Source organism: Neoarius graeffei, chromosome 25 (assembly GCF_027579695.1).
Source record: "Neoarius graeffei isolate fNeoGra1 chromosome 25, fNeoGra1.pri, whole genome shotgun sequence".
Lineage (NCBI taxonomy): Eukaryota > Metazoa > Chordata > Actinopteri > Siluriformes > Ariidae > Neoarius > Neoarius graeffei.
In genome coordinates, this window is record NC_083593.1 from 50,898,833 (window position 1) to 50,923,722 (window position 24,890).

The 24,890-nt window shown below is 42.4% G+C and overlaps 1 protein-coding gene across 2 annotated transcripts in view; it reads right to left on the minus strand.

The window, feature by feature from the left end:
- Positions 1–270: 270 nt before the first annotated feature.
- Positions 271–24,890, minus strand: part of atp6v0a2a (ATPase H+ transporting V0 subunit a2a) — a 54,527-nt gene continuing 29,907 nt past the window's right edge. The window contains exons 7-21 of one of the 2 annotated variants that reach the window (XM_060909236.1): positions 24,724–24,850; positions 24,377–24,459; positions 24,133–24,226; positions 20,052–20,264; positions 19,587–19,737; positions 18,847–18,986; positions 14,238–14,395; positions 13,315–13,405; positions 10,556–10,674; positions 6,985–7,195; positions 6,778–6,897; positions 5,579–5,689; positions 1,887–2,004; positions 1,544–1,715; positions 271–1,055 (exon numbers count right to left, since the gene is read on the minus strand). In XM_060909236.1, the coding sequence (XP_060765219.1) occupies positions 953–1,055; positions 1,544–1,715; positions 1,887–2,004; positions 5,579–5,689; positions 6,778–6,897; positions 6,985–7,195; positions 10,556–10,674; positions 13,315–13,405; positions 14,238–14,395; positions 18,847–18,986; positions 19,587–19,737; positions 20,052–20,264; positions 24,133–24,226; positions 24,377–24,459; positions 24,724–24,850 (2,011 nt within the window). In that variant the 3' untranslated portion in view covers positions 271–952. The remainder of the gene's footprint in view (positions 1,056–1,543; positions 1,716–1,886; positions 2,005–5,578; positions 5,690–6,777; positions 6,898–6,984; positions 7,196–10,555; positions 10,675–13,314; positions 13,406–14,237; positions 14,396–18,846; positions 18,987–19,586; positions 19,738–20,051; positions 20,265–24,132; positions 24,227–24,376; positions 24,460–24,723; positions 24,851–24,890) is intronic. The other variant, XM_060909237.1, reaches the window with a different exon arrangement.

Sequence of the window (24,890 nt, forward strand, 5' to 3'; positions counted from 1 at the left end):
CTAAAGGCCCCATAGTTTGGCAAATTTGAAGGAGCAGTTCAGTGCGTCCCCTATACAGAGCACAGTCCACCAATTTGTTGAGGTTCCCCCCCCCAGTGTCCCAATGTAACATTTTTAAATATGCTGTATAATAGCATGGCAAAATGGTACACCAGGATTTAAATTAAAAATAATCAATCAATAAGTGATATAAAAACAAATGCTAACAAGCTTAAGTGTGAGAAATATAACCAGCCATTAGGATTTTTTTTTTTTTGGAAATTATGCTTTAATAATGGACTCACTGAATGAAAAGTTCACTGAATGCATGAATGACACTTGTATGTAGTTATTTTCCTGTTAATAGCAATTGTACATAAATTCAACAACACGATCGTCTGATTTATAAATCTGCAACTGTGGCGAGAAAAAATTGAGAGCAGTCCTCATACATTATGTTTAATCTAATTTCCATCTTTACAGCAATTTGGATACATTTGCCATTGGATTCATGGACTATTACTTTAAACAGGAAGTGAACTCCATACACCGTTTGCTGGATCAGTTTTTCCTACTTACAAAAGTTTTCCTGGATGCTCTGTGTGTGCGCGCACGTGTGTGTAGTGTTTAAAACCCACAGCTAACTGTCATATCCTCAGTACATGTGACATATAAAACTGTCTATTGAAAAATACTTGATGGCACTTTTAAACTCTGATATGACCGAAGTAAGTCGAGGTTGTTATCTAAAGAAAAACGGAACAGACCGAGGTGTCACATGGAACCAGCGTTGATCTACAGCTGATATGGATGACATGAATCAAAGGTGGACTTTGTGTGGGATTTAAAAAGTGTGAAGGAGACATGAAGTAGTATCCGGACGCTCTCTTCACTCTGGCAGAACTGAGGTCTGTAACGAGGAAGCCCGAGAGCGACGGTGACGATGGACGAGCTGAAAAGCAAACTGTTCCTGTCACAGTAATCCGTCCTGCTCGAAGACTGAGGGTAGGAGGGAAAAGTCAAATGGGACAAATTTGACACCTGTACCGCTGTAGAATTTATTCTGAAACTCCACCCTAGAGAGAGAGAGAGAGAGAGAGAGAGGTCAAAAGGGGCAGAGCTTACGTTAAATTCGATCAGTAAATCATCTCCGGTAAAAGCATTATTACCCTGCTGAAAACATTTTCCTTCACTGAAAACATGTAACATTAGTTGTGTTAGCATTTATTTTGGTTAGCAAGCTTACTCAACAGCTGATGCCAAGTGTAATTCCAGTGTAAATTCAGCTGTACGGAGTCTTTTCCTCATCATTTACCAGCACATCTGAGGGAAATTCGCCTCATTTCCACTTGGACTCATTTTGCCTTTACCCGAGTACTGACCAGTGGCTAGGAAGCCAAATCATTAGCTTCAGTTATTAGCTAACAGACTTGATATCTGTAATTCCTAGTTGCCTAGCAACAGTGTTCTCTCTAGGTTTTGTTGCCTTCATTCAATAAAAACACACTGGAGTAAAGAATGATAAAAGTCTTCTTGGAAAAAAAAAGTGTGTGTACACACGTACCAGTGCAAGCGCAGTGCGTGCAGGAAGGCGGAGAGTCCCTCCATCAGCAGTAGGATGGAGACGGTGAGGACAGCAAAAACACTGAAGACGGGAACGAGGAAGAGCACACCGAGACGAGCGCTTATTCTCAGAGCTACACGCAGAACCATGGTCCACAGAACCTCAGAGAGCTCTAACACACACACACACACACACACACACACACACACACACATTTAATAACAGATACCAAATGCTTACAGTTGTATTTATATATGGACACTAATATGTTAATAGTATTATTAGTAAAACTTTCAAATTATTATTAGCCGATAACCACATTTTCGTGTGTGTATATACTAACGTGCATGAGCCAGGCTCAGGGCCCACAGGCGCAGGTAGGACGCTGTATTTGAGATGCAGCCCAGACAGTACTCGATAGTGTGTATAGCTTGGTGCAATAGGGCATCTCCAAAATCAAACTGCATGTGCGCACACACACACACACACACACACACACACACACACACACACACACACACACACGTTATACTTGGACTGACAAGAAATTCCTTTGATTTACCTGTCACTTTGACCAGTAACCTTTTTAAAAGAAATGTAAAATATACCTGTATATAACCTGCCCCCCCCCCAAAAAAAAAAGAGAGAAGTCTCACTCACACACACACTAATATTTCTTTGGACCACCTTTAACTCTGATTACAACCCCGATTCCAAAAAAGTTGGGACAAAAGTACAAATTGTAAATAAAAACGGAATGCAATAATTTACAAATCTCAAAAACTGATATTGTATTCACAATAGAACATAGACAACATATCAAATGTCGAAAGTGAGACATTTTGAAATTTCATGCCAAATATTGGCTCATTTGAAATTTCATGACAGCAACACATCTCAAAAAAGTTGGGACGGGGCAATAAGAGGCTGGAAAAGTTAAAGGTACAAAAAAGGAACAGCTGGAGGACCAAATTGCAACTCATTAGGTCAACTGGCAATAGGTCATTAACATGACTGGGTATAAAAAGAGCATCTTGGAGTGGCAGCGGCTCTCAGAAGTAAAGATGGGAAGAGGATCACCAATCCCCCTAATTCTGCGCCGACAAATAGTGGAGCAATATCAGAAAGGAGTTCGACAGTGTAAAATTGCAAAGAGTTTGAACATATCATCATCTACAGTGCATAATATCATCAAAAGATTCAGAGAATCTGGAAGAATCTCTGCACGTAAGGGTCAAGGCCGGAAAACCATACCGGGTGCCCGTGATCTTCAGGCCCTTAGACGGCACTGCATCACATACAGGCATGCTTCTGTATTGGAAATCACAAAATGGGCTCAGGAATATTTCCAGAGAACATTATCTGTGAACACAATTCACCGTGCCATCTGCCGTTGCCAGCTAAAACTCTATAGTTCAAAGAAGAAGCCGTATCTAAACACGATCCAAAAGCGCAGACGTCTTCTCTGGGCCAAGGCTCATTTAAAATGGACTGTGGCAAAGTGGAAAACTGTCCTGTGGTCAGACGAATCAAAATTTGAAGTTCTTTATGGAAATCAGGGACGCTGTGTCATTCGGACTAAAGAGGAGAAGGACGACCCAAGTTGTTATCAGCACTCAGGTCAGAAGCCTGCATCTCTGATGGTATGGGGTTGCATTAGTGAGTGTGGCATGGGCAGCTTACACATCTGGAAAGACACCATCAATGCTGAAAGGTATATCCAGGTTCTAGAGCAACATATGCTCCCATCCAGACGACGTCTCTTTCAGGGAAGACCTTGCATTTTCCAACATGACAATGCCAAACCACATACTGCATTAATTACAGCATCATGGCTGTGTAGAAGAAGGGTCCGGGTACTGAACTGGCCAGCCTGCAGTCCAGATCTTTCACCCATAGAAAACATTTGGCGCATCATAAAACGGAAGATACGACAAAAAAGACCTAAGACAGTTGAGCAACTAGAATCCTACATTAGACAAGAATGGGTTAACATTCCTATCCCTAAACTTGAGCAACTTGTCTCCTCAGCCCCCAGACGTTTACAGACTGTTGTAAAGAGAAAAGGGGATGTCTCACAGTGGGAAACATGGCCTTGTCCCAACTTTTTTGAGATGTGTTGTTGTCATGAAATGTAAAATCACCTAATTTTTCTCTTTAAATGATACATTTTCACATTTGCCATCTATGTTCTATTCTGAATAAAATATGGAATTTTGAAACTTCCACATCATTGCATTCCGCTTTTATTTACAATTTGTACTTTGTCCCAACTTTTTTGGAATCGGGGTTGTACAACATGCATTCGCCATGGCATTGTTCGACAATATTATGTATCACCACAACATTTACTTCAACCCAGAGTTGCCTCCCCCAGAGATCTTGTACTGTCGTCAGGAGAGTCGAACCACTCTCTTCTCCAGCACATCCCAAAGACTTTCAATGTTTCAGAAATGACTGGAATTGGGTTAAGACCTGTCCAATGCATGATTAAAACCTGGGAGGATAGTGCTGAACCATCAACTTCATGGAAGAAATGTGGTCGAGGAAAAATTAAAAATAAATCCTGACTGACTATGATCAGAGATCACTTAAAAAAAAAAAAAAATACTTGAAGTAATTTGTCAGTAGGGGCGGCACGGTGGTGTAGTGGTTAGCGCTGTCGCCTCACAGCAAGAAGGTCCTGGGTTCGAGCCCCGGGGCCGGCGAGGGCCTTTCTGTGCGGAGTTTGCATGTTCTCCCCGTGTCCGCGTGGGTTTCCTCCGGGTGCTCCGGTTTCCCCCACAGTCCAAAGACATGCAGGTTAGGTTAACTGGTGACTCTAAATTGACCGTAGGTGTGAATGTGAGTGTGAATGGTTGTCTGTGTCTATGTGTCAGCCCTGTGATGAGCTGGCGACTTGTCCAGGGTGTACCCCGCCTTTCGCCCGTAGTCAGCTGGGATAGGCTCCAGCTTGCCTGCGACCCTGTAGAAGGATAAAGCGGCTAGAGATACTGAGATGAGATTTGTCAGTAGAAATCCCAGCTATGTTTAATAATGAAATGAACAGCATTTCCACATGTACAATGTGATGAGAACTCGCAGGATTGGGACTAAACAGCTGTGTGGATCTGAGAAATCCACTTGTTAGTGAGACTATTCAGGAGAAAAGGCTACAGTTTGCTAGGGAGCACAAAGGTTGGACTCTGGAGCAATGGAAAACAAACAGTCACATGGTTTGATAAGTCCAGATTGACCCTATTCCAGAGTGATGCATGTCAGTAAGAAGGGAAACTCATGAAGCGATGCACCCATCATGCATAGTGGCTACTGTACAAGCCTCTGGAGGCAGTGTTATGATCTGGGGTTCCTTCACTTGGTCAGGTCGAGGCTCAGTAAATGTTATGGGGCAATAAAATTAAGTCAGCTGACGACCTGAATGATCAGGTTATCACCACAATGGATTTTTTTCCCCCCTTCCCTGATGGAAATGGGCATAAAATTAGGGCTCAGACTGTGAAGGAGTGGTTCAGGGATCATGAGGAATAAGTGAGAGAAAAGAATACACTTCTATAAATGTCTAACAAAATACGTCACCATCAATGATTACGTTTTACTTTATTTAGCAACAACCCGTTTTTAAAAATCTGTTAATTACTAGTCGTAGGTGATGTGGAGCGCCCACCTGACAATTCCACTGTCCGAGCAGTTACTATAGAAACAACAGAACAAGCGCATTAATATTAACCTGTTCATGCTCCAGTCAGAACTACTGTCCGATCTGTGCTGTTATACAGAAATATCGCACACCTTCGAACCAATCAGAGTGAAGAGTGTTTAACCGTGCTGTGGTGTAAAAGTTAATAAATAAATACATTTTGAATTTTAAAACTATTATGGTCAATATGTCTGGTTAGGAAAAGAGCGGTGATTTAAAAAGATGGAATAAAATATAAAAACTGACAGTCATGTCCAAATATGTTGAATCTATAATATTTAAATACAATAAAAGTATTTAATATTAATAAGACCAACATAGTGTTCAGTGTGTGTAACCTGGTGTGTGTTGCTCTCTCGGCCTGTGTGATCCTCCAGTCCTTCCTCCTCATCATGGACTACAGATGGGGACAGATCATCCTCACTCACACGCCGAACTCTCTCATAACCCTACACACACACACACACACACACACACACACACACACACACACACACACACACGTAAGTAAGCATCAATAACACCATATAAAAGCACAGAACACACAAGGTTGTGTTTTATATGGTGCAAATTATAATGGGTTTCCCATCATTCACTGTCTGAATGATATAGTAATTGATCGCATTTTTAATTTATAAAACTGTTCAAGTCGAAAACTCTCAACTTACGGTGCGTGACATTTTACAAATATAAAAGCTTTTACAGTTAAGAGTGTAAATGTCAGGATTTAACCCTTAAAGGAACAGTCCACCGTACTTCCATAATGAAATATGCTCTTATCTGAATTGAGACGAGCTGCTCCGTACCTGTCCGAGCTTTGCGCGATCTCCCAGTCAGTCAGACGCGCTGTCACTCCTGTTAGCAATGTAGCTAGGCTCAGCATGGCCAATGGTATTTTTTGGGGCTGTAGTTAGATGCGACCAAACTCTTCCGCGTTTTTCCTGTTTAGATAGGTTTATATGACCAGTGATATGAAACAAGTTCAGTTACACAAATTGAAACGTAGCGATTTTCTATGCTATGGAAAGTCCGCACTATAATGACAGGCGTACTAACACCTTCTGCGTGCTTCGGCAGCGCATTGATATCTGAGCTCCGTATCAATGCGCTGCCGAAGCGCGCAGAAGGTGTTAGTACGCCTGTCATTATAGTGCGGACTTTCCATAGCATAGAAAATCGCTACGTTTCAATTTGTGTAACTGAACTTGTTTCATATCACTGGTCATATAAACCTATGTAAACAGGAAAAACGCGGAAGAGTTTGGTCGCATCTAACTACAGCCCCAAAAAATACCATTGGCCATACTGAGCCTAGCTACATTGCTAACAGGAGTGACAGCGCGTCTGACTGCGTCTGACTGACTGGGAGGTCGCGCAAAGCTCGGAGAGGTACGGAGCAGCTCGTCTCAATTCAGATAAGAGCATATTTCATTATGGAAGTACGGTGGACTGTTCCTTTAAAATCCCAAATTATTATTCAGATATTAAGCACAATTATCTGTAACAAAAAGCATATGTAGTTGGAACACACACACACCCTGCGTACTCCCAGGCCCTTGGTTCCATGATGGAGCCAGTAGAGATACAGTGGTTTCCCTAGCAACAGCACGGGCACACACAGCAAAGCCATGACCAGAAGGAACACCTGCAGTGCCATCTGATACACACACACACACACACACAAGTATATAACTTACAGTCAGGTCAATATGCATGAATACACTGATCACGCACACACTCTGACCTGTCCGGGGTAAAGGGGCGTGGCCGAGCTGGACTGCATAAGAAACATGCTGATGAAGTGCAGGAGGATGCTGGGAGCTGAGCGAGACTCACACGCTGAGAATCGCAGCCACTTATAGATGATCAGACACAGAAGATACCCGAAGAGAGAGAGCAGAAAGAGCAGCTCGGGTACAAAGAGCAGGTAGAGCTTAAAGCGCTGACGGAAGTGTCTGAAAAAATAGAGAATACATGTAAGAGACATGCGCACACAAACACAGACAGGTCAATAGATATACTGGACATGCAGAAAGACAAAACAGCAATCAGACAGACAGACACCAGTTGTGTTTGTCCGATTGATCAACACAATGACAGCTAGACAGAGCAACATGTAGACAGACAGTCAGACATACAGTATGTACAGATGCAGAGTCGACCAAGAGCAACCAGACAAACACAAAGTCAGAAAGATAGTCACCCAGACATAAGTAGGCAGAAGCACAACAGACATGTGGGTGGGTGGATGGATGGATGGATAAGTGGAGTGATCGCTAGCGGGAGAGAGAACGCTAGCTAGATACAATCTCGATTCCAAAAAAGTTGGGACAAAGTACAAATTGTAAATAAAAATGGAATGCAATGATGTGGAAGTTTCAAAATTCCATATTTTATTCAGAATAGAACATAGAGGACCTATCAAATGTTTAAACTGAAAAAATATATCATTTAAAGAGAAAAATTAGGTGATTTTAAATTTCATGACAACAACACATCTCAAAAAAGTTGGGACAAGGCCATGTTTACCACTGTGAGACATCCCCTTTTCTCTTTACAACAGTCTGTAAACGTCTGGGGACTGAGGAGACAAGTTGCTCAAGTTTAGGGATAGGAATGTTAACCCATTCTTGTCTAATGTAGGATTCTAGTTGCTCAACTGTCTTAGGTCTTTTTTGTCGTATCTTCCGTTTTATGATGCGCCAAATGTTTTCTATGGGTGAAAGATCTGGACTGCAGGCTGGCCAGTTCAGTACCCGGACCCTTCTTCTACGCAGCCATGATGCTGTAATTGATGCAGTATGTGGTTTGGCATTGTCATGTTGGAAAATGCAAGGTCTTCCCTGAAAGAGACGTCATCTGGATGGATGCATGTGTTGCTCTAGAACCTGGATATACCTTTCAGCATTGATGGTGTCTTTCCAGATGTGTAAGCTGCCCATGCCACACTCACTAATGCGACCCCATACCATCAGAGATGCAGGCTTCTGAACTGAGCGCTGATAACTTGGGTCGTCCTTCTCCTCTTTAGTCCGAATGACACGGCGTCCCTGATTTCCATAAAGAACTTCAAATTTTGATTCGTCTGACCACAGAACAGTTTTCCACTTTGCCACAGTCCATTTTAAATGAGCCTTGGCCCAGAGAAGACGTCTGCGCTTCTGGATCATGTTTAGATACGGCTTCTTCTTTGAACTATAGAGTTTTAACTGGCAACGGCGGATGGCACGATGAATTGTGTTCACAGATAATGTTCTCTGGAAATATTCCTGAGCCCATTTTGTGATTTCCAATACAGAAGCATGCCTGTATGCGATGCAGTGCCGTCTAAGGGCCCAAAGATCACGGGCACCCAGTGTGGTTTTCCGGCCTTGACCCTTACGCACAGAGATTCTTCCAGATTCTCTGAATCTTTTGATGATATTATGGACTGTAGATGATGATATGTTCAAACTCTTTGCAATTTTACACTGTCGAACTCCTTTCTGATATTGCTCCACTATTTGTCGGCGCAGAATTAGGGGGATTGGTGATCCTCTTCCCAGGGTGCGATTTGTCAAAAAACCAGAAGGGGGGATGTTTTTTTTTTTTTAAATCATGAAACGTCACAAAATTAAGGTAACAGTAGGCTAACAGCTCAATAACATCCGATGATATCAAATGAATAACACTAAATGAAAACGAACACTAAACCAGAGATAGTAAATTCATCTTCCTATCTCTCTGACTAAATACACGAACACTAACACAACAAAGTTCGCATTGCTTGTCGCGTTGCTGTGATGTTTCTCTCCCTCCGGATTAAATGGACAGTGACTCAAAAATCACTAAAATACATGAATACTAAATAAACAGTTTGCTCTGATGGCGCAGTTCACATTGTGCCCAGCTTTCCGATTTAAACTGTTTTTTTCTCATCCTTATACTTCCTGTTTCATGGACTGTAACGGATTTGCTTATTTAGTAATTTTAATACAGAACTTACTTTGAAATTATAACCAGACACTCCAACGCCCCCCCTAAAATAAATAAATAAATAAATAAATAAATAAAAATCTGCCGTGAAAAAGGCGGCATCCGCCAAAAGGCCCGCACTGTTTGCATCCCTGCATAGAACGCAAAGATATTGTTATTATCTACAATGTATCTATTTGCTGGGGACGTTCGTGAACATCAAAGCTGCCACTTCGGGTCATTTTGAAAGTGAGTGCAATGTAGACCATAGAAAACTGTGTCACAACATGCCTGTCATGTCAACTTTTTTTTTGGTTTGTTTGTTTTATTGACGGGGTTGTCCCCGAGGATTTTTTTTCAGCAGAGATAAAAACCGGGGGGCGGGGGGGGGGGGATGATCCCCCCCAGCAAATCACACCCAGCCCCTTCCCATCTTTACTTGAGAGCCGCTGCCACTCCAAGATGCTCTTTTTATAGCCAGTCATGTTAATGACCTATTGCCAATTGACCTAATGAGTTGCAATTTGGTCCTCCAGCTGTTCCTTTTTTGTACCTTTAACTTTTCCAGCCTCTTATTGCCCCTGTCCCAACTTTTTTGAGATGTGTTGCTGTCATGAAATTTCAAATGAGCCAATATTTGGCATGAAATTTCAAAATGTCTCACTTTCGACATTTGATATGTTGTCTATGTTCTACTGTGAATACAATATCAGTTTTTGAGATTTGTAAATTATTGCATTCCATTTTTATTTACAATTTGTACTTTGTCCCAACTTTTTTGAAATCGGGGTTGTAGATAAATTTCAGCACAAAAGTCTGCTGTGAGATCAGAGCGGCAGTTATCAATACAAAAGATGGACATTAAAGTGACTGGAGAGTCCTGTATTTACATCACATTTAGTGAGAGAAATACAAACTGTCTTTTACTGCCTTAACACACAATTTCCACATTTGGGTTGGTTGTGAAATCAAACTGAACGTCTCGCTGCTGTAACTGTAGTACATTTCCTTTTTCCTTTAGTCCCAAGCATTTGAAAGTATTTGTGTTTAACTTTAGATAAATACATGAATAGCAAATAACTATGAAAAGTATTTGAAAATGAACCACTACCAGAAGGCTTATGGATATTTATTTAAACAAAGGGCTGAAAGGTTAGAGAAGCAGCTTTGGGACCAAAAGGTTGCCGGTTCGATTCCCTGGACGAGCAGGAATGGCCAAAGTGCCCTTGAGGCACCTAACTGCCAACTGCTCCCCAGGCTGCTCTGGGCGTGTTGTACGTTGCTCTGGATAAGAGCGTCTGCTAATTACCTGTAATGTAAAGTAAAACATCATAACAGCTAACAGTCACTGAGAGACTCACAGGTGGTTGAATACGCTGAGCACCACACCAAAGCTCATGTGCAAAACTCCAATGATCACAGACATCTTCATTTTATAGGAATTGAGAAAAGCCAGCCGGTTCGCTGCCATGTTCCAAATCTAGAGACACACACACAAAAATCTTTCACTTTCCAATTATTTCTAGACACATCCCAGAAAATTACACAAAAGAATTCAAGAGGGGAAAATAAATAATTAATTTAAAAAAAAAAGGATAGCATATTAAAAAGTAGTAGCTTTAACTGGAAACATGCCTCACACTAATAAACACATTGACAGTACAATATTTACTAGGGCTGTAACGATATGCGTATTGAAATCGAAATCGCGATACGCAGAGCCACGATCCGTATCGCGATACAAGAAGGCAGAATCGCGGTACACCCTTTCAAACTTCTCCTCAGCCCAAAAACAGAGGCGCTTCCAAACTTCAATTTATGAATACTTTTTATTTAAATTACATTTTAAACTTACTTAAATGACTTATTTTTTTATATCTATTAGCAAGTCGTTTTTTCGCCGACCTGCGACAATCTTCTGCGAGTCACGCAACGTCCACACTCGCCACTGGCAGAGCATTCATTTCTTTTAAGTGGTCGCCATTCAGGTTGCGACGCGGGGAGCGAATCTGTAAACAAGCAGCTCATTGGCTGGCTAGGTGTGCCACAAGCCAATCACAATCACTTGACCAGAAAGGCATGCAGTGTTGCCAGATTGGGCGGGTTTAGGTGCTTTTTGGCTGGTTTTGAACATATTTTGGGGTGGAAAACGTTAGCAGTATCTGGCAACACTGAAGGCATGTCTGCTTGGGCGGAAGCCTTCTGCGGCAGTTACATTTTGACACGCGAGCAATGTTTCACCATAAAAATTCCGTAATTTCCATCTCTTTTCCGCGATCACAGAAAATCATTGGCCCTATGAGAGTGAGACAGTGAGAGAGCCACCCCCCCCCCCCCAAAAAAAAATCTTAACGGATTTACACGATTTGGAAAAATGACTTTCAGAACCGAAAAAAACAGAGCTTCCGGCTCAACAGTATTATTTTGAGAAATAAAACAATCTTTGGATATACATTTGTTCATTTTTGCATACATATTACGGTACTCATTCTCTGCAGTGGTCTGAATTATTTGTTATTAAATAGTTAATGTAAGTAAGTAAATGTTAAGTCAAATTTACTACTTTAAAAAAACATTTTTTAAAAAATCGTGGGCGTATCGAATCGTGGGTCAAAAATCGCGATACGAATCGAATCGTGAGTTGGGTGTATCGTTACAGCCCTAATATTTACAATGCAATACATTTCATATTCATATTGGGTGGCACGGTGGTGTAGTGGTTAGCACTGTCGCCTCACAGCAAGAAGGTTCTGGGTTCGAGCCCAGCAGCCAGCGGGGGCCTTTCTGTGTGGAGTTTGCATGTTCTCCCCGTGTCCGCGTGGGTTTCCTCCGGGTGCTCCGGTTTCCCCCACAGTCCAAAGACATGCAGTTAGGTTAACGTGGAGCGGCCTTGGGCTGAAGTGCCCTTGAGCAAGGTACTTAACCCCTGACTGCTCCCCGGGTGCTGTAGTATGGCTGCCCACTGCTCTGGGTGTGTGCGCACGCGTGTGTGTTCACTGCTTCAAATGGGTTAAACGCAGAGGATGAATCTCACTGTGCTTGAAGTTTGCATGTGACAAATAAAAGGTTTATTTGTCTTCTTTCATTGAAGTTACAGAATAACTCGGTAGCTGCTACATAATGTGCTTCAGGATATATAACACTTTAACATGCTTGGGAGTTGAATTATTAAAGGGGTACCAAATATAATATATACAGTTGCTGATGTGACAAAGTAACGTATTCTTAAGTATTCTATCAAATTTATATACTAGAAAACAACGAAATATCTTGGTAATTGTAAATATAATACTTTATACGCTAAACCGCACAAGAGTTGCCATTTTTAAAAGACCGTGACGTCAGCGCTACCCACTGCACTAGCGGAACTCTCTGAAATAGAGGAGATAAGCGTGTAATCATGGCGTCGGGCGCATCAAGTGAAAGCGACAGCTCTGTCGAATCATACGAAGAGATCCCGCAAGACACACTGCAAGCAGGCTATGGCTTAGAAGGGTACCAGTTTGAACCTAGGAGAGGTACTCTCGACTCCAGTGATGCAATAAGAGAAGAAAGCTCGGATGACGGCGAGGATGAGACTGATGCTGACCATGGGCATGGCGAGCGTGGGGCAGAGCGTCTGCGTGCAGGTGACACGGCGTGGTGCTCGTGCGGAAAATGTAACGTGGAGTTGCTCACGAGTCCAGCAGAATTTATTTGCTGCAATGAGATAGGCGCCACCCGTGGACTTGCGAAATCGTCGCAAGAGGCAGAAACAGGTATTTCACACATGCTATTCCCAACCTCAATGAGCCAACACAACTGGGCACATACATACGTCATGAGTGTTACGCAGAGAAAATGAACGTGCATTCTGATTGGATAAAATTAATATCATGGCGGGCTGTTCAAACTGCGGAAATAGTTTGCTCGAGCTACTTTCAAAACACTATAACTTTCCAACCTTAGAACAAAAAAACTTTTGTAAGTCTTGAATAAGGTTCGTTAATGTGTGTTTTATTGTTATATTTACTCTATATATTGCCCTCTGTTCCCCTTTAATTGACATAATTTAACTTAAGGACCCAAATCTCCATTTATACATGTTTATGAAAGTGTTTAGAAATGCCATATCCCATACCGGATCAATGCCCAGTGGATAAGGTCCGGTGAAAACTCCAGACACGTTGGGATCCAGCGTCAGGAAAGCATTCGACTGTAAAGTTTCATTTCTATATAACGTAGAAACCGAAGGAAAAAAAAATAGTTTAGTAGCAAGTATGAGCATTTTCTGGCCTTCGTGTTATACAGTGCTTTACATGGAAAATACTTTAGTGCTTTTGTATTAGTGTCTTTATGGTAGAACAGCTACTCCAGGAATTACGATAATATGGTACGGATATCCTATGAAAATTTTTGTTCAAGACAAACAAAAACCAGGAATTTCTACTCCAGAACTCATCAATGCCAGAGTTTATTTCAATATAGTTGCTTACAGAGCAACAGGAAACAAAAGCTTGAACTTTTTAGAGGTATACTGAATAGACACTAGTATTAGCTCTAGATGAAAACATCCAGACATATTTGCTCGTCAATTCTGTAACCGTTCACCATTTTGAGATGCTAAAAGTACATCATAGTTAGCTAGCTAGAGGCAGCCATGTTTTCTCCCACTTTGTAAATCAAATGCACGGATGTCAGAAGTGACACAGGGCCGAGTTACAACTTCCCACTTAAGTCGAACGCAGCAAAACAAGACAGTTAAACTACTGTACACTTACTGTAAATTAAGTTACAGTAGAGCTGTATGGGGTGCTAAAGTTTTAAATATGTCAAACTTGCAATACAACAAAGATTCATATACAGTGTTGATTTTTCACCAACATGCAGAGAGATGCGTCTTATATTCAGACTAAAGATTAGCAAAAATATATATATATTCTATATAAAATAAGCAAAGCATTTTAATTTACTGTTCTACTTGCACTTTCCCCCCCCCCCCCCCATACTGCTTCCCTACTTGCCTATAATGTGTGCACGCACTCGTGTCTGTATGTGCCTTACGTCCACTGCTGTTCCGTGAACATGGCCTTGACGCTCCAGCTCGAGCCGAAGATGTTGAGTGATTTAGAGAAACAGTCGTTATAGATGAGTCCCGTGTAGACGGAGAACAAACCCATCATCAGAATGATATATCGCCCCTCGAAAAACATGTTCCACACCTACACATGGATAAAAACACCTTGTGATACTATTACACACGCCACTTTATTAGGAACACCCATACATCCACGTGCTGTTTCTCTAAATTAGCCAACTGCTTAACAGCAGCACGATGCATCAAATCATGCAGATACAAAATCAAGGGCTTCAGTTAATTAACGCTCACTTCAAACATCAGAATGGGAAAAAAAAATTGTGATCTCAATTTTTGCGTGACTTTCTTTCACTGTGGCATTGAGTATTTCAGAAACTGCTGATCTCCTGGGGTTCTCTCACATACGCACCTCTAGAGTTTACACAGATAGAATGGTGCGAAAAAAAAAGGTCATCAAGTGAGTGAGTAACGGTTCTGTGGGTGGAAATAAACGCCATGTTCATAAGAGAGGTCAGAGGAACATGGACAGATTGAGCAGGTCGAGCTGCCAGGAAGGATATAGTAACTCAGACTACGTTCGGACTGCACCCTGAAACGACCCATATCCGATTTTTTTGCCCGTATGCGACCTGTATCCGATTTGTTGACAATCTGAACGACACAGATCCGATTTTTTTCACATGCGACCCAGGCCGCTTGGATATGTGGTCCTAATTCCGATGCATATCCGTTATTTTCACATGCGACTGCAGTCTGACCGGACAGGTCGCATTCATGCGACCTACACGTCATCAACAAGAGACAAACGTCACTATTCTACGTTAGCTAATCCCGCCTCTTTGGTGGAAAACAACAACAATGGTGGACAATACCTCCACAATACCAGGTTATTGTGTGAGTTCCGCCGCCGCCACAAAAACCACATCGCCAGGTCTCGCCTCATCTCCATGCTTTACTTGCAAACTTGAAGAGTGCGCTTTTTTTTTGGTTTACGTATTACGTAGATGTGCTTATTACGTGTCAATTTGTGCATGCGGGACACTTTTGGGTCGTTTTCCGTTCATATTGGAGATCGCATACAAGTCTCATATAATTGGTAATGTGAACGGCCTAACAAAAAAAAATCGGATTTCACAACAAATCGGATATGGGTCGTTTCAGGTTGCAGTCTGAACGTAGTGATAGCAACTCTTTACAACCGTGTTGAGCAGAAAAGCAACTCAGCATGCAACAGCAGAACACCACATTGGGTTCCACTCCTGCAGCCAAGAACAGGAATTTTAGACTCAAGAAAAAGTTCCTGTTAAAGTGGCCAGTGAGTGTGTTATTTATTTGCATACTAGCAGATGCATTGTACAAGCTCCAGATCCATGTCCACATAATGAACAACTCAACACAACAGGTTTATCTGAAATCAGTGAAACCACAAACTGTCTCACAACTCCATGATTGTTTAATCCTGAGCTCAGGTTACAATGCATGTGGGGGTCCGTGTGGGGGTCTCAGATTTGTCCTTGGCATTGCAGTTCCTATAGCGACAAGCACCCATGTCCTAGTGTTCGTTCTGGTTTCTGTTTGGTCTTTTCTCGGTCCCTCATTGGTTCGTTTCCCAAACGTGTGCACCTTTTCTGTGTTACTCATCAGTTACGTTCTCTACTTATACCTTGGTGTTTCAGTGCCATGTTTGAGTCTTGAAGTCTGAGCCTTAGAATGTGTGCTTTGTCCCTCTAGGTTTTGCCCTAATAAAACTTTTGCTTCATTTACACTAGCATCCTGCCACATCTCAAAACGTGCTACAGAGGGTTTCTTCGAGGTTTTCCGGTTTCCTCCCACCACCCAAAAACAAAAGTGGACTGACCATGATAAAATCATCTCTCGGCATTAATAAGTGTCTAACTGCACTGCAAAAAGAAAGGACATCCAATGACGGCAAGTAAAAATACAGCATCTTCAATACAGTCAGATTTACAGTGGTGCTTGAAAGTATGTGACCCCTTTAGGATTTTCTATATTTCTGCATAAATGTGACCTAAAACATCAGATTTTCACACAAGTCCTAAAAGTAGATAAAGAGAACTCAGTTAAACAAATGAGACAAAAATATTATACTTGGTCATTTATTTATTGAGGAAAATGATCCAATATTACGTATCTGTGAGTGGCAAAAGTATGTGAGCCTTTGCTTTCAGTATCTGGTGTGACCCCCTTATGCAGCAATAACTGCAGCTAAACGTTTGCGGTAACTGTTGATCAGTCCTGCACACCGGCTTGGAGGAATTTTAGCCCATTCCTCCGTACAGAACAGCTTCAGCTCTGGGATGTCGGTGGGTTTCCTCACATGAACTGCTCGCTTCAGGTCCTTCCACAACATTTCCATTGGATTAGGGTCAGGACTTTGACTTGGCCATTCCAAAACATTCACTTTATTCTTCTTTAACCATTCTTTGGTAGAATGATGTGTGCTTAGGGTCGTTGTCTTGCTGCATGACCCACATTCTCTTGAGATTCAGTTCATGGACAGATGTCCTGACATTTTCCTTTAGAATTCACTGGTATAATTCAGAATTCATTGTTTCATCAATGATGGCAAGCCGTCCTGGCCCAGATGCAGCAAAACAGGCCCAAACCATGACACTACCACCACCATGTTTCACAGATGGGATAAGGTTCTTATGCTGGAATGCAGTGTTTTCCTTTCTCCAAACATAACACTTCTCATTTAAACCAAATCATTCAAGATATTTTCACTTGCTAAAGTTTTATATTTTCACTTCAGGACAGTCCACATATTTTGACAGGGTTAAAGTTAGGACTTGTTTTAGGCTTAACGCTAGCCTGCTTTATCCTCCACAACCAGCTTTGATGCGTGTTTGGGTTCATTGTGTTGTTGGAGCATTCAACTGTGTCCAAGTTTCTGATGGTTTGAGGTTATGCTGAAGAATTGAGGTTCTTCATTATTCCATCCACTTTGTGCAATGCACCGGTTCTACTGGCAGCACAACAGCTCCAGAGCATGAACCTACCAGCACCACCACCATGCTTTACAGTCGGTACAGTGGTACTCTGTACCTCTGGTCATTATGGCTAAACAACTCCATCTTTGCCTCACCATAAAACATTCCGCCAGAAGGCTTTTTCTTTGTCCACGTGGTCAGCTGCAAACTTTGAGCTTGAAGGTGTCGATTTTGGAGCAAGGGCTACAAAAACCAATTTACTCTCAGCTGAGGGTGACAGCTTGTGTCTTCTTCCAACAAAGTGGCTACACCTCCCAATATGAACAATTATTTGAACTTATAATCTTGGACTCTGCAGTTGTTTAGAAGTGGCTCCAAAAGATATTCCAGAGTGTGTAAATCTGGGATCCTCTTTCTCAGATCTGCACTGAGCTCCTTGGACTTTTCCCCATTGTCCTGTGTGTTGTTTGAGTCAATCAGTGTGTTTACATGCACATAGAGAAAATCGAATTTCTGCCGTAGCTCGACTGAAATCGAAGTTCTAAATGCCATGGAAACACCTTAGCTCGGCTGAAATCGAACCGAACTGGATTTCTCGTAATCGAGCTACGCGACCTAGATTATGCGATTGTAGCCGAGCTACTTAGTGCATGTAAACCCTATCGAGCTACGTAGTCGAGCTACTTACTTCAGCACTGCCCCTTCCGGAAGTGACGAGTGACGAGACCACAAGCGGGAAACACAACAGCCTCGGTCGGCATGACAACAGTAGTAGAAACGTGCACTTCTGGAGCAATGAGGAGATAGAGTTCATGCTCATGCAGCTTAAGGAGTTGAATATATATATATATATATATATATATATATATATATATATATATATATATATATATATATCGATGTTGCTGTCCTCGTCATCATTCTTCTTGTGAACACGGAACTGAGAACTTTGTTTATACTCTTGAATGGCTCTTCTTCGTGACGACAACCGGAAGTGTACCAACACGATGGGGCGTGTAGCGCCACCTGTGGCTCGGGTGCACAATGTACCTCACACAATAGCTCGATTTCCTTGTGTGCATGTAGGATTGGATTTCTCTGGCACCCCTGCTGGGACCCTTAGCTCGATTACCGACAGTAGCTCGATTTGGATGTGCATGTAAACGCACTGAATGAGTGATGTCAAACACACACTTCTGTTGGCACAAAGAAGTTACCAGCTGTAGTCATTATGACAGGAAGTCACTGACAGGAAGTTAAGAAGCCTTGGCAAGGTTTGGAACTTTTAGCACCACTGAATTAAACAAACAACCTATGTGGGCTTATGTACATTTTTTGGCCACGTATGTCTAATTTTGACCTGGTGTTGATGTCAGAAAATCTAAAATAATTTAAAACTTGTGCACCAAGTTCTTGGGTGTTTTTTTCCCCATATTAAAGATGGATCTTATACAAATCACAAAATCACATTCTGCCCCAGAAAAAGAACCGTTCAAAGAAAGCCCAATACACAGGGACATTCAGGTCCCTGTGTATAAACTTCTGACTGCAAGTGTCCTAACTGCCCTCTTTGATGAATAAAACATTCAGTACAGTTTTAATTTAGGTTTCCAGCTCTGACCTCATTTCCTGAGTGCCTTCGTTTGTAGTTTCTCTCATTCAGTACCATCCACAGGGCAAAGAGCGCCATGACGGTGCCGTGTCCCAAATCCCCAAACATCACAGCAAACAGGAAGGGAAATGTGATGAGAGTGAAGGGTGCTGTGGACAGAAAGCATTTCTATTTATAATTTTTTTTAATCATGCATCATTAAATACACTAAACTAATTGAAACGCAGGGCTGCAATTTACAGTATAATTTTCTCTCTTTCTTACATGACTAGATCATTTGGATTTGTTGCTTAAAGCCTAGGTCACAACCGGACGTACGATTTTTTGGCCGTACGATTTTTGGCGTTTCCCAAATTGCTGCGTTTTTTTTGTTCATGGAGAAAGACGCGCGTTGGCCGTAAGTTTGTCTTGCAACCTGAAAAAAACGTAAGCGCCCGTAGAGTTTGACTGACATGACAAAGAACCTCTGCGGCCAGTCTACGGCTCGAAAATCAGCACGTCACACGCACGCCTTCCGTGCGTTTCACACGCGCCCTCCGTGCGTTTCTTGCGTTTTTTTGCACGTAGACCGGCCGTAGGAGCACGTATGGCCGGTTGTGATCGAGGCTTTACCATTAATCATCATAAAATCAAAATGCAATATTACTACTTTCACCAGAATCGCAGCAGTGTCCTGCACTTGCCTACAAAATCAGTCACTGAGCAGCGCAGACGAATAAAAGCACAGCGTCATCATGAGCGGCACTCACCTGGACTGACCTCTCTGTAATCTCCGACTCCGTACGCCTCCACGATGCTTTGAAAGCCGCACGTGAACTTGTTGCTCCTCAAAAGTGTAGGTGGCGTGTCTTTACTTGGGATACGATTCACAAACGAGGGCACAGTGGCGTCTCCTTTCCTCTGTCACACATTTGAAGAGGAGATCGGTTAGTCCTAATGTTCTATTCAGTGCAAAAATCTAAACCCACGGGACACTTCTAGAAACATAAGATAGTGGTTCTGATAGATAAATAATTAGTTCATACATTTAAGCTTTTAGTTAAGCGCTTTGTTTCCCATTGCCACAACTGCCACGCCCTTGTGTGAGTTTGAAGCCAGACTAATTAGCCACCTGGACCTGCTTGTTTACAAAGTCACTTAACACAAATGATCCAAACCCACACCAGGATGACTGCAATACAGGACAACAGCAGCATGTTTGGGTTTCGTCTCACCGAACCCTCCTCCAGAGCCCTCCGCAAGTTGATCAGGTCATTAACAGGACACCACACCTCAGCTATGAGACACTTGTTGGTGACGTCGAAGCTGCACAGGTTGAGGATGTGATAGATGGCTTTCATCTTCTTCACCTGTAGCACCCAGGAGTGTGCTGACTCGGAGGCCTTATGGAGCACCTGCTTCAGGTAATCTTCAGTCCGGTGGAGCACCTGAAACACAAAAAAGTGTATTATTACTACTACTTTCACTGGATATGAGCGATCGCGCGCTCCGACTACTCTACTACTAGAGTATCAGCTCATATACCATGAGTAGAGAAAAACAAAATAGCAGAGCATGTTGATGAAGCAACCGAGGACGAAATAAAAACTCTACTCAAACAAAACCCCCCCCAAAAAAAAAAAGGCAACAAAATATGAATTAAAAAAAAAAAGTAAGTATTTGATGGCAAGAACGCCTCTTTTTCCCAAAAAATTATTATAGAATTTCACAAATTGCTCCTGTCATTTCGCTGGTTTGTTTACATTCTTCATCTTTAAGCATTAAAATTTGTTGAAAATTTTTTTAAGACTAGTTCAAAAGCTTGAAAATTACAGAACTGAAATGTCCAAGGAAGAATTAAATAAATGTCAAACTATTTTATATCTTGGCACGGCTGCACTTTCTACAAAAAAAAAAAACACCCACCACACTAGTCAATTCGTGCAGCCATCAATAGGTTAAGAAGTCCGCCTAGGCGGAAATTATTTTGTCAGAGGTTTTGTATCAACTTTTTAATTTATTGAATTTGCGAAGAACAAACATGCTCCGTTTCTCAAAATCCAGTGAATGTGGATAGAATAAAACAGTTATTCCACTCAATCTCGTCGTACATGGCTTATAGACAACTCAGTGCTACGCGCCTCGTCTGCCATCAGCTCATGTACGACTTGATTTCATGGAATAACTGTTAATAAGATTATTATTAGTAGCAGTAATCAAGTTTATTTGCAGCTGAGCTCCATACTTAATAGAATACGGTAATGCATTGACCAGATTTTTGATGGCTTTTGTGACCGTATGATGTCCGTACATGCGAACGTCTGTATACCACCACAGGGAACTTAATTCTAAGTACAAGGCAGTGTATCTCAAAACACTTGACCACTGGACAAAAACATTTGCATCTTTATTTACCCGAGATAGATGGGTTTTTAAATCCAGCGCTCATTTATAACTCGCTTTAATATATAAATAAATAAATAGAATTTAAAAAGGGGCGGCACGGTGGTGTAGTGGTTAGCGCTGTCGCCTCACAGCAAGAAGGTCCAGGTTCGAGCCCCGTGGCCGGCGAGGGCCTTTCTGTGCGGAGTTTGCATGTTCTCCCCGTGTCCGCGTGGGTTTCCTCCGGGTGCTCCGGTTTCCCCCACAGTCCAAAGACATGCAGGTTAGGTTAACTGGTGACTCTAAATTGACCGTAGGTGTGACTGTGAGTGTGAATGGTTGTCTGTGTCTATGTGTCAGCCCTGTGATGACCTGGCGACTTGTCCAGGGTGTACCCCGCCTTTCGCCCGTAGTCAGCTGGGATAGGCTCCAGCTTGCCTGCCACCCTGTAGAACAGGATAAAGCGGCTAGAGATAATGAGATGAGATTTATAAAAAAAAATAAAATAAAAAAAAAGGGGGGTGGGGGATTATTTACCAACACATTTTATGGAAAAAACATTTCACAACAGTTTCATATGAAAACTATTTAAAACAGTTTTATTCGTCCACCAGCTTGTTGGACAGTTAACAGTCGTAACCAGACACCTAGTTGACACATCAAGCTTGAAATATCAAGATCGTAGCTCAAACCCTCAGAGCTCATACGCTGCATTCAGTCAAGGAGTACATTTTCCAGTAGGGTCCCCCCCTCCGAAGCTTTTAATCTTCCTGGTTTTTTCATAGCAGACAACATATCTTTACACCATACACTTTTTTTTTTACTACCTGAATGATTTCTTACTCTGTACACTCGTATAAACAATTCTTGTACATTTCAATAGCAATTATGAGCATCTTTCCTTAAGCCTAGGTCACAACCGAACATATGATTTTTTGGCCGTGCGATTTTTGGCGTTTCCCAAATCGCTGCTTTTATTTGTTCATGGAGAAAGACGCACGTTGGCCGCAAGTTTGTCTTGCAACCTGAAAAAAAAAACGTAAGTGCCCGTAGAGTTTGTTTGACATGACAAAGAACCTCTGTGGCCGGTCTACGGCTCGAAAATCAGCACATCACACGCGCGCCCTCCGTGCGTTTCACACGCGCCCTCCGTGCGTTTCTTGCGTTTTTTGCATGTAGACCGGCCGTAGGAGCCAGGGATCACAGCAGTAATTGAAAAAAATAGAGGAATGTAAGAAACTATCACCGGGCGGCACGGTGGTGTAGGCTAGTGGTTAACGCTGTCGCCTCACAGCAAGAAGGTCCGGGTTCGAGCCCCGTGGCCGGCAAGGGCCTTTCTGTGTGGAGTTTGCATGTTCTCCCCGTGTCCGCGTGGGTTTCCTCCGGGTGCTCCGGTTTCCCCCACAGTCCAAAGACATGCAGGTTAGGTTAACTGGTGACTCTAAATTGACCGTAGGTGTGAATGTGAGTGTGAATGGTTGTCTGTGTCTATGTGTCAGCCCTGTGATGACCTGGCGACTTGTCCAGGGTGTACCCCGCCTTTTGCCCGTAGTCAGCTGGGATAGGCTCCAGCTCGCCTGCGACCCTGTAGAACAGGATAAAGCGGCTCGAGATAATGAGATGAGATGAGTATGAGCAGAAATCAATGATTCAGTAATATTAGATAAATACATATGTACACCAAATACTGGAGGTATTTGATTTAAACCTTTCTCTTTTTGAAAGGTTTCACTGCAAAGGAATTTAATGCTCTTTTCTGGGGTGCATTCTGTCTTTCCTCCAGTTTTCTCTGCTTTTGTTTCTCTGATCTTTCCTTCTGCTTTTCTGATGTTCCTGCAGTGCTCGGAATTAAGTTCAACGCATTAGAAACAAAAGCACGAACGGAGTTAAAACATGTTTTCTAGCAAATGGGCGCAGCCATATTGTTTTCTTGTTCTATCGCGTACAGTCTCACGGTCAGTGTTGCCAGATACTCCTGACGTTTTCCAGCCCAAAATATGTTCAAAACCCGCCAAAATGCACTTGAAACCCCCCAACTGGGTGGAGAACCGCGCAATCTGGCAACACTGCTCGCGGTATTTACATCAATTTAACTTCCGAGTGTTCCCGAATGTCAACGAGAACAAACGAAGCCGACGAAAACGTCGCTAAACAAGCAAACCAAATCAGAACGTATTCTGCTGGTCATTTTACTTAAACATATTTTTAATGGATATACAAGAGATTTTTAAAAAAAAATTCCGCTAAATAGCAGACGTCTGGGATCCCTGGTAGGAGCACGTACGGCCGGTTGTGACCGAGGCTTTAGGTGTTCGATAATCTAAAACTACCGCAGATCAATTACTATACCGTACTGATGTAAAGTGAAAGCACTGGTTCACTACTGTCCACCAGGCACCCAGCAGAGTCACACCATAATAAACGTGGTGGTGTTTGATTCTGGCACATGGCGTCAAAGAAAGGAATAAACATGGATTCATAACTGCGATGTGTATCTCATTATTGGCATCACAATAATGTCACAAGACAATGCAGTGATTTATTGACATTGGCAAATGCCCAGTGAGCTCAATGGGACTGAAGTCATTTGGTGAAAGAGCGAGACAGATCCTGTATTCTTTAGAATTTGGCAAAGAGGAAACATGTACAGGTTGATCAAAAGGGGCCCAAGATTCGATCCTTGTGGGACTCATATAGCATGACGGATTTCTCTGATTCACAGGTGCGGATAGAGACAAAATTAAAATTATACATCCTTAAGTAGTAGTAGTAGCAGCTGTTGGAGTAGTAGTTTTAGCAGTAGCAGCAATAGTAGACTCAGTAGTAATAGATTCTGGGGAATTTCCTCACGGAGAGCTGTAAATGTTGGCAAAACTCCAGTCTGTGTTCCTCTCATATGATGAGGAAGGGGGGGGGGGGACGTAAAGTACGTACATTATTGAGATCTTGAATACGAGTCCTTAAGCTGTCCATTACATCTGCTCGCTCCTCGTCTGTCTCTGGGTGGGGATACACATGGCAGTGGTAACTGAAACACACAAAGAATGGAGACCATATTTCAACAAATGCAACACAATAGTTAAAAAGAGTGAGAGAAAGTGTGTCGCATGATTTAGAATCTTTTTTTTTCCCCCCTCCAATTTGTTTCAGGACGGCGCCATAAACTTTTCTTACTCACCAGTCACAGATCTTCTGAACTTTCTGTCCAATCTGATCGCCCCAGAACGAGATGAGGAAGACCACATTCTTACTGATCTCTCCCTGCAGGAGGAAAACCAACAATAACACACACACAGTTTTGGTGTGTGCACGGACATGCATGGAACAATACAGCTGCTGTAAAATATACAACTGGGTTTGGGTCACACTTCAAAACTTCCAAATCCACACACAACAGGTCTCAAAGAGGTCTATTTCTAGCTGTGTATCTGTGCCGGACCATCAAAGAGCTGTGTGTGTGTGTGTGTGTGTGTGTGTGTGTGTGTGTGTGTGTGTGTGTGTGTGTGTGCGCGCTTGCTCACTCACAGTGTCGAGATCAACCAAATTCTCAGCCACTTCGGCATAGCTGAGGATTGTGTAACCTTTACACACTCGCCACAGCATACGCTCAAACGCTTCCATCTTCACCCGCTGGATCAACCCTGAGATAAACCTAACACACACACACACACACACACACACACACACACACA